Source organism: Labrus bergylta, chromosome 19 (assembly GCF_963930695.1).
Source record: "Labrus bergylta chromosome 19, fLabBer1.1, whole genome shotgun sequence".
NCBI classification, from domain to species: domain Eukaryota; kingdom Metazoa; phylum Chordata; class Actinopteri; order Labriformes; family Labridae; genus Labrus; species Labrus bergylta.
The window spans coordinates 24,485,536-24,500,338 of record NC_089213.1 but is presented as its reverse complement, the minus strand read 5'-3'; the positions used below and the strand labels follow the sequence as shown (position 1 = coordinate 24,500,338).

Sequence of the window (14,803 nt, the reverse complement as noted above, 5' to 3'; positions counted from 1 at the left end):
TTATCATTTTTGGCTTTTCAAGATCGCTATTGCGTAACTTTGATTTGGCAACACAAACAAAAAGCAAGGAATTATTTGACACGTAAGTCTGCTATGCATTGCTCAGATTTTCTAATAATAAATATTTTTTTTTATAGATGACTGATATTATCCTTTAGTCATCAATAGTCTGTCAGCAATACAGTAAGATTCAACTGTTGTCTCTCAGGGCTGACTACCTCGCTTTAGCAGCCTGTAGGGACAGGATGTCATTCATTGTAAAGGACATGGCCATGGGTGAAGATCTCAGCTCCTCCGCTTGAAAGAAATCAAACAAAGTCTGTAGGGACTCAGGTTGGGAATCAGAGGGCTCAAGCCCCGGTGCGGTATATGGAAGTTGGTCTGGTTGCTGAACTGGTTACTTCCCGAAAACCCAACCCTGGGTAGCACCCTGCGTAGCACTCTGACATCGCTCATTTAATGCATGTCCATAGGTCCTGTTTGTGTGTGTGACAAGGATGTCTCTCAATAACAGTGTAAACCTGATTTTCCCTCAGGGATTAATAAAGTATGTACGATTAAATTGTAAAAAGAAAAAATTGTTTTGACCCAAGTTCCACTGACTTATAATGTTTATACTTCTTACCAAGACATTTGTTTGGTTTGGTCCAACATGAACTGTGAAGTGATGCAATGCTTCATGTAACAAGCAGACAATAGAAGGTAATTCTTCTTTACTCTTGGAGAGAACAAGTGGTACACTGTTTCACTCTGCTCCAGCAACACTGTCATCAGCACAACACACACAAAGAGTTCAGACACATCTTATAAACACATGTTAAGTTATCACAGACGCTACATGTTTCATTTATTCGCTCAGGTTCAGCCTTTGGACTTATGTTGCCTTTTTTGAAGTTGCCTTATTTGGATACAGCAAATGTAACAAAAAATCTTTACAATAAAAATTAAACTATTTCAACAAATAACGCAATTTCTTAAAGGAAACAAAATCAGGTTAAGCAAAAGTAGTGCTATATCGGTTTCACTTTATACATGTGCCGTTGTCCCTATTTTATAAGTGACACAAATAACGAATTTACAACTATTTTTTACAAGGCATCACTAGCACTCCTCGCATGTAGCAGGCTAACTAAAAATTATGTTGTTTTTTGTCTTTCTGCAGACAAAGGGAATCCTAATCAAGGGACCATTTCCTTTTTTTACAGATGAAATCAGTCGTTTGTGTCTTGGCTCAAAGTCCTTGATTTGTAACAAAGTGGAAAAACGGGAAAAATATAACACTGCATTGTTATAGGAGGAGTTTCCCCAAGCAGGTAGGATATATGTCCTCCTGTTACAGAGAAAAGAAAACGTGTCCCAGTGGAGATCTGTAGTGGCTCATGGTTCAGTTTGCAGCATTCTGCGGCCCCTCAGGGATGAGTGACATGAAGAAGGTGATGATGAAGGACCACGTGGAGGACAGGAAGCCCGTGTGGGGGCCGCTGTTGGGATCATCTACTCCTTCCTCGCCGCTTTCCCCATCGTCATCCGAGCCGTCATCCATCAGTCCTTCCTGCAAAGGATAAAGTCAAATTAGAAGAGGACAATCAAGGGAGACACAGTATGTTTTACAAATGTAACGACCCATAGTAACAACTTTAAATTGACAATTTGTTGTTGAATTGAGATCATCAAAAGTAATTTTTTTTTGCAAGTCGAGAAAAAATAAACCTTGAATATTGTTGTTTAATGGGTTTAACATTTTTTTAAATACTCTACCTGTTTTCAATTGAACTTTAAACACTATTTAATGCATTGGATTTGGATCTGCAGTTAAGTGTTATTGTTTTGATGTCATAGTATTGTTATCTGGAAGCTTGAAGGGCTTGTGCTGCAGACTCTTAAAACTGAAACAGATCAAAGGTAGCTACCATTTCTTGTAAGTCCAGGTTATGCAGCTCTGCCTCCATCTCATCCTGATTGGCTCTGTCAGGAAAGAGTTCATTCTCCAAGTTAAAGGGAAACCAGCCGGCTTGATGTCTTAAAAACAGAAATAAAAAAAATAAGATTACAAAGTTTCCACAGTGTTCATAAAACGTTATCCTTTCATCTGAGTAAAACTTGAGTTGTCCCGGCTGTGGTACAGAAAAAAATATATATTTTGGCCCAAAATTACAACCTTAGTCAGCCTGGTTCTCTGACAACTTTCCATAAACCTAATTACACACACCTTTAAGGAGTAATTACAACAAGAAACTTATCAGATTCCATCCCTTTGGTGGATTAAACATTTAATTTATCACTGATTTATTTGAGCGCTGCCTTCCAGCTGCATAGGTGTAATACAAATACCCTTAAATGCTGCATAAAACAGAAACTTAGAGCATCATGTCAAGTATATTTGTGAGATAACACTGGGTTTCCTTTAAAGTTAAAATCTATCTGAGGTGCTTGTAAAACTCATGGGTCAAATATTCTAAGCACTCACAGGTAGAGCACCAGCATGGCCATCATCACCATGACGAATCGGCTGAAGGACGAGTAGAAGTAAACTACGCTCAGTAAGATTGCAGTGCGTGCAAATGTGTACACCCAGTCCAGCCAATCTCGGTTTAGCTCCTCCTCATTCATGATCTCCCCTCCCTGTGCGTTCATCTGAACTTCAGGGTTGCCACGGCGATTTCTCTGCGGCAGCTGGGCCAGAGGATCGTGCTGGTTAAACTGAGGAGAGGGCTGTTCTGGCAGCAGGTGCTGAGAGGACGCAGCCAGTAAGTGACTGCCGGGGGACGAGAAGTTAAAAAAACATTACTTCAGTCAACATTCAGGGGAAAAGTAGGGACACAAACATGAAGAGAACTTACTAATGCATGTAGTACTGCTGGGCGTAAAGCTGCTGCCACCACATCAGTGTCATGGGGTTGTAGTAAGCAGGCGTGTTTGTTGCAGGAAATGTCTGCGGGGGGTACTGATTCCAGCTGGAAAGAAAGCAAGTCAAGTTAGAACAGTTACATTTACAATGCTACACACACACACACACACACGCATTTCTCATGTTTTTAACTTTAAAGACCCTTACTGTAGAAAGTGCTTCAGTCATATATTGTAAATAAATAGAAAAGTGCATACTGCCTGTACTCAGAAATGGTCTCAACACATTTTCTGCTAAGTTGTGACATCACAACTTTACAGTGATGGTCCTCCGGTTGACTTCCACGTTTGAACTGTATTGACAATACAACACCAACTGTCTTGGTGAGCTAGCAAACTACATGGAGATGTAAAGTATATTGTTCAAAATGTTGCACTTAACACCACAAACCGATCTCGTTACAAATATGAATGGTTCAAAGAAGCTGGCAACAGTGATTTAAAAACTATAAAAATGTTTTTGCTCTGATTCAGACCCGATTCTTGAACCGTAGGACAAGCTAGGAACACTTTGACTTCTTCTTGTGTTATTTGTCCTAAGTTTCTTGTTGTAGTAAATTTGCTCAGTTCAGAATAGAGTAGATGTTTATTGCCATCTGCACAGGTACAGGACAGTACAGGTACATTGGAATTTTTGTGCATTTCTCCCTGAGTCAGCTTCTACAAAAAAGTTAAAATCATATATAAAATAAAATAGCATTATAAGAAAAAAAGTTAAGTAAATAAAAAAAAACTGTACAGAAGCTATACACTGTATTAAAGCGAAGATATAATACAAAAAACACTGTACAATGAAATGAAAATATAAATATGTTTTCTTGTCTCTACTTTCTACATCAGTTAAGTCAAGTTAAGTTAACAGTTAAGTACCCTAACTATCACTGCAGTAGTTACCAAACTTTCAGCAGTCCAAAGGCTTACCTGTGCATAAATTGTGGATACATATGCAGATCTGGAAAGTGTCCAGTTCTCTGTCTGAGTCCATCAAGGCTCTCTGCTGGATATGGCCTGCTTTGCTGACCAGTGAAAGAACCAGTAGAGTTCTGCGGTGGCTGTAACCAGAAAAAAAAAGAGTTCCAAAATATAAGTCATGGTTAATGATCCTTTTTGGATGAAAGACAAATGATGCCTCTTTAATCCTCAGGGAAATGTAGATAACAGGAGAGAGCTGGGTGATGAAAGGGAATATGTGGATGATGAAATGAATGGGAAGGTGTGATGAGTGTGTGGCTGACCTACCGTGGGACCGGACGAGCTCTCCTGAGGCTTATTACTATGGCTGCGGGGGGGCTTCGGGGAGCTGGGAGGGGTTCTTGAGGCGCACACCAGATGGAGCATATGGTACTCATCCTGCTGTGGAAGTCAAAGCAGCTCATTATCAAACAGAGCACAGGTAATGCAGGTTCAAAGCAGATACACTTCTCAACTCTGTAACTGTTGTGTGCGTCATCGATTACTTCAAAACTGTTCTGAGTAGACTTTTAAAACAATTTGCTTTGAAAAGCTGAAATTTAAGAATAAAAAGATTCAGATTCAGGTTATCTGACTTACATCGATACATTTTCTTTCAACGCTCTTTTTATTGAAAGATAATAACAGAAAATAGCTTTTACTGTACAGGGAAATATTTTTCTTTTCTTCCCCCCACCCACCTTTAACAAAAACACTCATACATGTCACAAAACATCCAAAAATGAGACAAGCCTAATCCAGACGACAAACAACCACAGCTGTACCTAGAAGTCACATTCTGAATAATAAAAGGTCAAGGTCAACAATAAACACATCTGTACAGATAAGGGCAGTCCTTCCTGCGAACTCTAAAGGAAGCCGAGTTGCATTTAAGAGTTATGTTGGTATATAGGATGCAGTAACACACCCCAAACTACCACCCCCCCACCCAACAAAATACTTGGACGAGAAAGAAAAAAGAAAGAAAGAAAGAAAGAAAAGAAAAAAAGAAAATAAAGAACTTTACAAAAACAAATAAATCATACCAAGAAAAATAAGGAAAGAAAAAAAAAAAACAGTAATAGGTCATTGTATCTCTGATCCAGTGCGACAAGGACGGCGGGATAGGGTCTCTCCACTTAAGTAAAATTGCTCGCCGGGCCAGGAAAGACATAAAGGCCAGGACATTGAGTTTTGCTTTTGGCAGGTCTGAATCTGGAGATATGCCAAAGATAGCAGTCAAAGGGTATGGCAGAAATTGGTGGTGAAGTATCTCTGACATAGTTTGGAAAAATGATGTCCAGAATTGAGCTAAAGCGGGACAAGACCAATACATGTGAACGAGCAAGCCAGGAGCACCTTTACATTTATCACAAGTAGGGTCAACATCAGGATACATGCGAGCCAATTTGGTTTTAGATATATGAATGCGATTCACTACTTTAAACTGCAAAAGAGCATGACGGGCACACAAGGAAGAAGAGTGCACACGTTTAAGGATTAAATCCCATATGTTGTCCGAAAAAGTAAAGCCTAGGTCTTGTTCCCAAGCTGTTCTGATAGCAGCCATAGAGGGACAATGCAACTTAGAAATAAGGTTGTATAGGTTAGACATTATCCCTTTTGACATTGGTTTGACAGAGAGAAATGTATCAATAGGATTGACAGGTGGTTTAGAAGGGAACAGTGGAATTAAACCCTGTACATAATGCCTAATCTGTAAAAAAAAGAAAAAAAAAATGCGTTCTAGGGATACCAAAGGCGTCACTTAACTGAGAGAAACATGCAAACTGATTATCAAAGAACAGATCATCAAAACATCTCAAGCCTTTATTGTGCCAAATCTTGAATACACCATCAGAAGTCGAAGGGACAAAGAGGTGATTAGCTGCAATCGGGCTTTGCAATGAAAAGGTCTGCAGTCCGAAATGTTTTCGAAATTGGGTCCAGATGTGCAGAGACTGTTTTACTAAGGGATTACTTTTAGGAAAATCACAGGCTAGTGGAAGTGCAGCACCCAAAGGGGTGGGCAAGGATATTGGAGCACTAACATAGACCTCCATCATTACCCAGACAGGACATGACGGTTCCAGATGAAAGTGCACCCAATACATCATACAGCGAATATTAGCTGCCCAGTAATAATACTGGAAATTAGGCAGAGCCATTCCACCAGTCTGCTTTGGTTGTTGAAGAAAGGCTTTACGTAATCGAGGGCACTTGCCGTTCCAGATGTAGGACGTGATTAAAGAATCAAGAGATTTGAAAAAAGTCTTTGGGACAAGAATCATTGGAAAAGATACAAAAATTCTGGAAGAAGCGTAATTTTAATTGAATTTATTCTACCAATGAGAGACAGGGATAAAGGGGACCATTTGGACAAAATCTGTTTAGCTTGGTCAAATAAACATAGGAAATTATGTTTAAACAGATGTCTCAATTGTTTTGTGACACAAATTCCAAGATAGTAGAAATGGTCTGTCACCACCTTAAATGGAAGGTTGGTAAGGTTAAGTCTCAGGGCTTCTTTGCTAATTGGAAAGAGTCGCTTTTATTAAAATTAATTTTATATCCTGGAAACTGACTAAAAAGTTCAAATAAGGCGAGGGCTTCCGGTAAGGACGACGCTGGTTCCAAAACATAAATGAGTAAATCATCTGCATAAAGAGAGACCTTGTGCTCGACTCCTCCCCTGTATATCCCCTGTATTTTACTATTGTTACGAATAGCTATCGCAAGTGGCTCTATGGCAATAGCAAAAAGGAGTGGGCTAAGAGGGCAATCCTGCCATGTCCCCCTGTGTAAGACGAATTTTTTTGAGTAATGGTTGTTAGTTAATACAGAGGCAGAGGGAGAGGTATAAAGTAGTTTAATCCAAGAACAAAAAACAGAGCCGAAACCAAATTTTTTAAGTGTCTTAAAGAGATAGTCCCATTCTACTCGATCGAATGCTTTTTCAGCATCGACAGAGAGAAGACATTCAGACTCACCATGTTCGGGGGAATACAAAATGTTGAATAGTCGACGAATATTAAAAAATGAATACCGATTCTTTATAAACCCAGTTTGATCAGGGGATATGACGGAGGGGAGGACATCCTCTAACCTGCGAGCCAGCGCTTTAGTAAGGATCTTCACGTCCGTATTTAACAATGATATGGGCCTGTAGGAGGCATAATCTAGCGGGTCCTTATCTTTTTTCAACAAAAGAGAGATGCAGGCCTGGTTAAATGAAGGAGGGAGTTCGCCTGAGTCAAGTGAGTCAGAAAATCGATACATCAATACATTTTGAATTGATGAACGTTTAAAACTCTTTAATGATGACAATTTCAGAGAAACGTGAGATCCCGTTTGATAGTGACTATTGCTGTGGCCTTGTTGCAACTCACCAAAGCAGATAAACTGGGGATAAAAACATTTTCAAAACTCCATTCAGAAGAAAACAAAGTGCAAATGAAATGCTCTCATTGACCATAAATTGTACATTCATGTTTTCTTATGGACCGCTGTGATGCCACCTGAAACACTTAATGGTAACTTAAGTGCAGGTTTATATCTCTCCGTTTACCTTTTCATGAAATAAAAAGCTCAACTTAGCTTTCATTTTAGGAGCCTATCAATGTTAGGATAAACACAAACTCCACATGTTATCATCACATCAAAACATGTCTGAGTGAAACCAGACCCTCCCACTTACAATATATGGATCCAAAAAGTTTGGGACATTTATCAAATGGAACAAATTACATACCAAATAAGACTCCAAAAGGAAACTTTCACAACAAGATGGAGACCTGGACTGGCTTTACTAATGCAATAGAGAGTGATTTTTAATTTGGGCGCAGACCAAGATCATGCACCATTTTTCCCTGGGGTTGACTTTGCACCTGTACTTTGACACATGATATCTTAGAGTGGATTAGAATTTATTTCTTTATGATTACAACTTTTATTTATGATTTTCATTTCTCCTCTACTTTTATGAACATTTATTTATGTACTTGTTTGTTTATGTGTATTATTGTGTATATGTATATTCTTTGGAGTGGACATTTTGGTTTGTATCTTACTTTTGTAATCTATTTCTGCTGGCTTAAAGAGCCCACATTATGCCCTTTTTGGGGTTGTATATTTAATCTATGTACCTACTTTTGTACGTTCACAATAGATAAAGTTTGAAAAAAGTGTCTGTTTTCATGAACTGCTCCTCCTTGCTCCCTCTACACTCTGAGTCCATCAGCTACACTCTGTTGAGCCCACACTGTTAGACCCCACATGGCCAAGTCTGCTCTGATTGGTCTGCCGATCCACTCTATCGTTATTGGTCAGTTGCTCAGCACGCTTCTCGGAAATTTCAACATGAGCTGCTGGGCTTGCCACAACGAGCCAATGGGCTTAGATCAGTGATCTCACACTGACAATGACGCCAGACTGACAAATTTTTATCGAGGGGGGCTAGAACCGAGCGTTACATGCAGCTAATGCTACAGCTAACAGGAGGAGGTAGGAGAAGCTGTGTTTCTGCGGACTTTGAATTTTTGCACGAGGCCTGACTCACAGTTCATGGGACACTGCAGTTCAAAGATGATGAATGGGGTTGAGGAAATGTTTTTATGCAGGCCAGTCCAGTTACTCCTGAGCAGACATTTTCTTTATGTGAGCATGAGGTCATTTCCATGTGTCAACAGGAGAGGGTCTCCCCCAAAGTGCCACAAAATAAGAAGCACATCATCGTCTAAAATGTCATTGTAGCATTAGGGTTTCCTTTCCACCACATAACAGCATACTTCTGGCCATCAAGTCTTACTGGAGCTTTGTGCTTCTTGTTAGCTTTAGTATCATTTTGACATTGGACAGTGGAGAGAGTCAGAAATACAGGAGAGAGGTAGGAGGGGAGGACAAGCGGGAAAGAAGCCACAGGTCGACTTCCAACCCAAGCCGTCCACTCGGGGGACCAGACCCACCATACATGAGGCACTAACCACTATGCTACCGCTGCCCCAGAACTTACCTTTCTGAGTACGTCCTTTAAGGTGAAGTGATCCAAAAGCAGCTTCCCAGAATACACCAGCCTCTGGTCTTTTGAGCTCTGAAAATACAAAATGGAACTTTTAACAGGGTCAAAAGAGATAATTATTTATCAGCAAAAACATTTAAGGTAATGAAATTCAAAATGTCAAGTTAGTATTAATGATACTGATGAGGAAATATAGATCATGACCCCTATATTTAAGATAGAGATTTTGTGTGTGTGTGAGTGAGTGAGTGAGTGAGTGAGTGAGTGAGTGAGTGAGTGACAAGGATGACATCACATTGACCTTAATTGGGATGAATAGGTCTTAACAGTGGATTACACCTGCAGGAAAAAGAGGTCAGAGTGCCTCCTCTTTAAGCCCACATTCACTGCTCGTCCATTCAGGAATTAGAGATGTGGACCTTTTATTCTAGATTCATTTTGCCTCTAAATATGTCTCTGTTAATGTATGCATGTCAAATAACACAAACACATCCTAACAGAGGTGAACTCTGACGCTTCATAAGGGAGCTGTTTGTCTCTTTGTGTATACAATGATTACATCAGAACAAGTCCTGAGAAGAGAAGAATGGCAGCTAAATTAGATATGTAGCTCATCAAAGCAGGTGGTAAACACTCTAAAACTATGGGCATTTTCAGCTGCAACTACTATGGAAGGCAGTCGGCAGGAATCCTTACAATGCTGATGAGTAGAAAAAGGTTAATGGTTTGTTCCTTCAATGATAACTGTAATGCGATTTACAGATGAAGATTAAAAGACAAGTTCAACATGTAATGGTTGTTTTTGAGGTTTTATTCTGTCAAAGAGTCCACTTTTCAACCCTGGTTCTGAGATGAACACCAAAAAACACATTAGGGTTCAAACTCCACAAAGCTCATAGATACCATCACTAGCAGGGCTCCCTGTTTGTCCTGCTCTTTTATCTATACAAAAGCTGGATTTCTACTGAGGAAACTTTACACAGGTCCTAGGGAATTTAGGAGATATTCGTTGCTTTTCTACCTCTGGGAACACGGTCTAAATAAAGTCCCACTGTGTTTAATATAACCCGAAAAGGTGTAGTCTCTGTGTAGTACATTTAAAAAGTCGGGATGGAAAGGGGGTGGCTCGAGTTTCTCAGCATCATGTTTGCTTAAGTACTCCACAGAGCTTTGTTGCCATACAATGCTTAAATATTTACAGAGCTCAGAGGGAGCAGTGGCTATGAATTTTACTATTGTATAACATATTAAAACAAGGCCAGTACAGTTAAATCTAAGTTATATATTACAGGTGATGCGCCACAAAGTAATAAACATGTTAAGGAGCAGAGATGACTTTTTTACAACATGGCTATTACCTCTGCAAATGTGTTTAAATATGTGAAGCTCTTCCATGGTAACTTGTCAAAGACCTTGTCATAAATGCAAACAACAGTGGGCTGGAGATAACTATCAGTCCCTATGTGTAAATTCAAACATAGACTAGTTTGAACGTTACTTCTAATTTAGGATGACATTTACACACTACTAACAATTGAGATGTTGCACCAGCTGAGTGAGTTCCAACATAGGCATAGGTTTCAGCTTAAATCTTACATTGAGCTCCTAGTAGGTGTGAAGTCCTCTGTAAAATACAGATGTCAGGGTGTATCTTTTTGAAAGGTGGAATAGCTTGGAGGATGAGGAGGAGCAGATGGTTTTACCAGCTATTTGGTTTTTGTTGGCAGTGTATTCTTTGTGAAAGTTTACATCTCTCAGAAATGCACAATGAATTTTTTATTCTTATTTTCTTTCTCCATGTGTGGAGATAATTACATCCATCATCACTCATGGTTATTTTACACAGGCTGTAGATTAAGGGTGTAGGCTTTGGTTATCACCTAATCATAACGCTTTGTGATATTTTTCTTTTTCATTTCTGTATGTTGTGAAACATTTTTAACGGAAGTGATTTTCAGCTGTTAGAATACTGCATTAAAAAGGTGGTGACATGTAGTGAAAAAGTCATTTCTGGTTAGTTTGAACCCGATGTCCTACTAGTCAAGATAAACATTATGTCTCTGTGGTGCAAGTAAACAATAACAACATTTAAGTTATAAACTAAATAGTTTCAATGTAGTATTTAGTGTGGACTTCAACATAGCTGGTTTAACAGGCCCATGGCTGCTTTCTGTGGAAACACAGCTAAAGTAACTAATGGGTTCTGCCAGGAAGGGAACATTAGTCACATGTTTCTGTAATCAGTTTGTTTTGTTTCACTCCAAAAAAACACAACCCAAAAAAGGCTACACAACCTCAAGGCACTGGATGTAAATGTCCCTTGTGATTTAACAAAGGAGATTAGCTGATTTGCATGACAGAGGATAATAGCTCGGACTATTGAAGTGTAAAGCTAGGCCTCGGAATACATTCATCATTTAAGTGGACTACAGTCAAATACTCACTGGTTTGCTTGGGTACACATCGGACAGGTGAGCTTTCAACTTCTCCACAGTCCAGTTCTGACAACAGTTGATGGTCTGGTCATTGTACTTTTGGTTGGGTGCCCTGATGACAAGGGTAACGAGACCATCCACAACACCTGGATCCATGACACAAAACCATTTGTCTCAGGTGGAAAAGAAAAAGGTTCTGGATCAAGACCTTCTAGTAATTTTCTAGTTGATCCCTCGTTGCCACCATCGGAGCAATAATGTTATGTAAAGTGAGATGATGCTAATCTGCAGTTTGTCCAAACGGGACACAGCTGGAGCCTGAGGAATGACAGGAAATCACGAGTTTAGAGTGAGCACAATAGCACATGAATAAGTGCGTAATATAACCGACAAGAAACGTGTTAAGTGTTTAGCATGAAGGTTTATGTATGACGTATGACGTCACAATGTATTTGACAAGGAAACATCCGTTACTGCCATTAATGCGTTGAGTAACGCTCTGACCAGCCATTTAATGTCAACTACTATTACTTTGTTACAACATTATAACGACCTGGTTATTAACTTAAAGGTGTGGGACAATTATCATTTGCAAACAACTAGCCAGCCCTGTTTAGAGAGCGATATTATACTTGCTAAGCTAACGTTAGCTTTAGTAGCTTCTCTGATACTAACGCAAGTCAACTAACACCCAAAGAGTCGTTAGATAGCATTTCTTTAACACTTTTTCTAAATATATTCGTCTTAAACCAAATGGTGTTAAATTCACTTTACCTTCCTAGTTCAGCCCCAGTGACAGCCTACTCGTAACTCCAGTCCTTGATTGAACCTGCTGGGTGTTCGTCTTCTTCGTTGGATTTCAAAATGGTGTATACATTGAATGTTTACAGTTCACTACCGCCATCTAGTGGTAGAAACGTGAGTTACAGCAGATACATCACACAATCCAGTTATGATAATAAAGGTTTTTTTTTATGTATATATGAACGGAGGACGAGATCTGACAGAAGTAGAAATAAATAAATGTAGAAATAAATAAATGTAGAAATGAGTAAATGTGGAAATAAATAAATGTAGAAATAAATAAATATGGAAATAAATAAATGTAGAAATTAATAAATGTAGAAATACATTTATAACATTTAATTATTTATGTCGCATTTATTTACCAGTTTTTATTGATTTATTCATTTTTCTTATTTATTTACTTATTTATTCATTTTTTTATTTTTTTATTCCAGTATTTATTTATACATTTATTTATGTATTTATTTGTACTTCTGTCAGATCTCGTCCTCCATATATATGTAGCTATGACTAATTCTAAATTGTTACTTTTTTTACAAGTTGGTGTGTTTTAGTAAAAAAGAATAAAAGACATAACTTAAAAAACATCAGAATGATCACATTTAATTCAACACCTTTCCAAAAAAAGGAGAAAAAAACAAGCTTAATGATGATAATGTTTAAATAAGACTATTAATTTCAGTTTATGTATCTTTGACTTTTAAACTTCTAGGATAGGGAATTTTAACATGCATGTTTTCATGAAATATATTCTCACATTTATGACCTTAAACTAGGGAAATGAACAGGAATAACAACACAACATATATCACTAGCTAAATAAGTAATTGACTAATTGGGATTATTTGTGTTCAAGTGATTCCATTTGACTGCCATCTAGTGTTGGCACAGAGGAACAACCCTGCCACTATCCAGTCCTTTCTCATAAAATATTTGTTGTCGTAAGTAACAGGTAGGCTTATATAAACACAGAAATAAATTACTCGTGTGGAGATATAATGACGTGAAGTCAAATATGTAACTGTGACCTGAAAAATCAATGCCAAATAACCGTATGGCGTTTTGTTGTATGGATTGTTTGCAGCTAAACTGTGACCATCGCTGGAAAAAACCTGTGTTTAATCTGTTCTGAATTAGCCTTCTTCCTGTGGTTCATACAACATTCATACAAAAGAGACCTTGTAGACCCTTAAATAGAAAAGGTTACAGGCTGCCATGTCCTGCACATGCCATTATATATCCTGCCCTTGTACTGCTGCTTTGAGCTCATACAGATGCAACTGCATCTGTCTTGATGCCATGGATGCCATATAACATAGTGTTCTTTATTCCATGTGACAGATTTTGTATACTCACCAACGTGTCCAATATCGCTCCGTGGGTCATCATTGAAAGAGGCACAGCATTCTTTTTATTTACAGGCTACTCGTTGGTAAACTCCCTGCTTACATGACATATCAGGCCTAACAACCAGATCTCAAAACTGGGTCACTTAGGATGGAAATAGGAAAGACTGATTTAAGTGCTTCGTCTATTCTGTGGAACAATATTGAAATGACGGCTTAGCTCCCTTCTCTTATATATTGCATTTTTAGAAGAGCTAGTGTCTGATCTACTAAGGAAAAGTAATTGCAACTGTTTTAAAGTGTTACTTATTAACCTGTTCATGAGTTTTCTTAATGTATTTAGAATTATTTTAACCGTGTTATATGTTTTTCTTGTTCTGTGTTTTATTGAATTGCTGCAGGTCACCCCTGGAAAAAAGACCTCGATATCACTAGGTTCTTCCTAATAAAATAAAGGATAACATGTGTTACATGCCAGCCAATCTGTTTTCTGGGAACATAAGAGTGAATCTGTCCTGAAAACTATAACAAATGTACAGAAAAATGGGAAATGCTACCAGTAAATCTACAATGTTTGACTCCCTAGCTGGTCTGAGGACCATATGATCTAACCTCTTGACCTATATTTCTTTCAGGTGCTCCAGTTTCCTCACATAGTCTGAATACATGCCTCTGAGTCTCAACTTTGAATCCTACGAGATGGTTGCTTTGTTGCTTCATGAGTTACAAGCTTTTTCCATTTAAAAAGCACTCTGAAGCACTCTCTTTGTGACATCCATTGTGTTTGTTTCCCTATATTAACACCTTTGCTGACAAAGTGATGTACAGCAATGCTTTAGTGGTACTGCATTAGAGATGTTCAATTTCATTCATTTCCCTCTCCCTGTGTGTTTATCCATCATTTACTCTGGCTCACAAAGGACTGCTTTTCACACTGCATTCCTCATATTCACAGTGGTTGATGTTGTAATATGGAACACCCATTGCCACTGTTTGACATATTTTCAAAGGGTTGAAATGAGTTCAGTGTTCTATATTTATATAACAACCTAGAGTTAAATAGTGACCATCTGTAACAAAACAAAAAATGATAACAGCATAGAACAATACACTATTTAATGTTTTGTTATTTTATATTTAACTGATAACCTCCCATTTGTAATGCCACTTATTTTCAAAATGGAGTGGGAGAAAATGATGTATAGGAATAACAATAGATAATAAAAGGTATTTGGCCAAAAAAAGAAAGGCTTCAGAGCGGTGGGTAAGTGGGTAATGTAGAAGGTGTTAACATTTTTCTGATCTCTCATTCCTCATTGAGCACAAGAGAAGAGAAGATG

The 14,803-nt window shown here is 38.4% G+C and overlaps 1 protein-coding gene across 1 annotated transcript; it reads right to left on the bottom strand.

Moving 5' to 3' along the window:
• Positions 1 to 698: 698 nt before the first annotated feature.
• Positions 699 to 12,199, bottom strand: LOC109988679 (homocysteine-responsive endoplasmic reticulum-resident ubiquitin-like domain member 2 protein). Its single transcript, XM_020640237.3, has 9 exons — positions 12,085 to 12,199; positions 11,320 to 11,628; positions 8,870 to 8,947; positions 4,147 to 4,260; positions 3,829 to 3,959; positions 2,841 to 2,954; positions 2,468 to 2,755; positions 1,911 to 2,019; positions 699 to 1,552 (listed from the first exon to the last, which is right to left on the bottom strand). Exons 2-9 carry the CDS (start codon positions 11,464 to 11,466, stop codon positions 1,385 to 1,387), a joined length of 1,149 nt encoding a protein of 382 aa, XP_020495893.1. The 5' UTR covers positions 11,467 to 11,628; positions 12,085 to 12,199; the 3' UTR covers positions 699 to 1,384.
• Between the last annotated feature and the right edge of the window lie 2,604 nt (positions 12,200 to 14,803).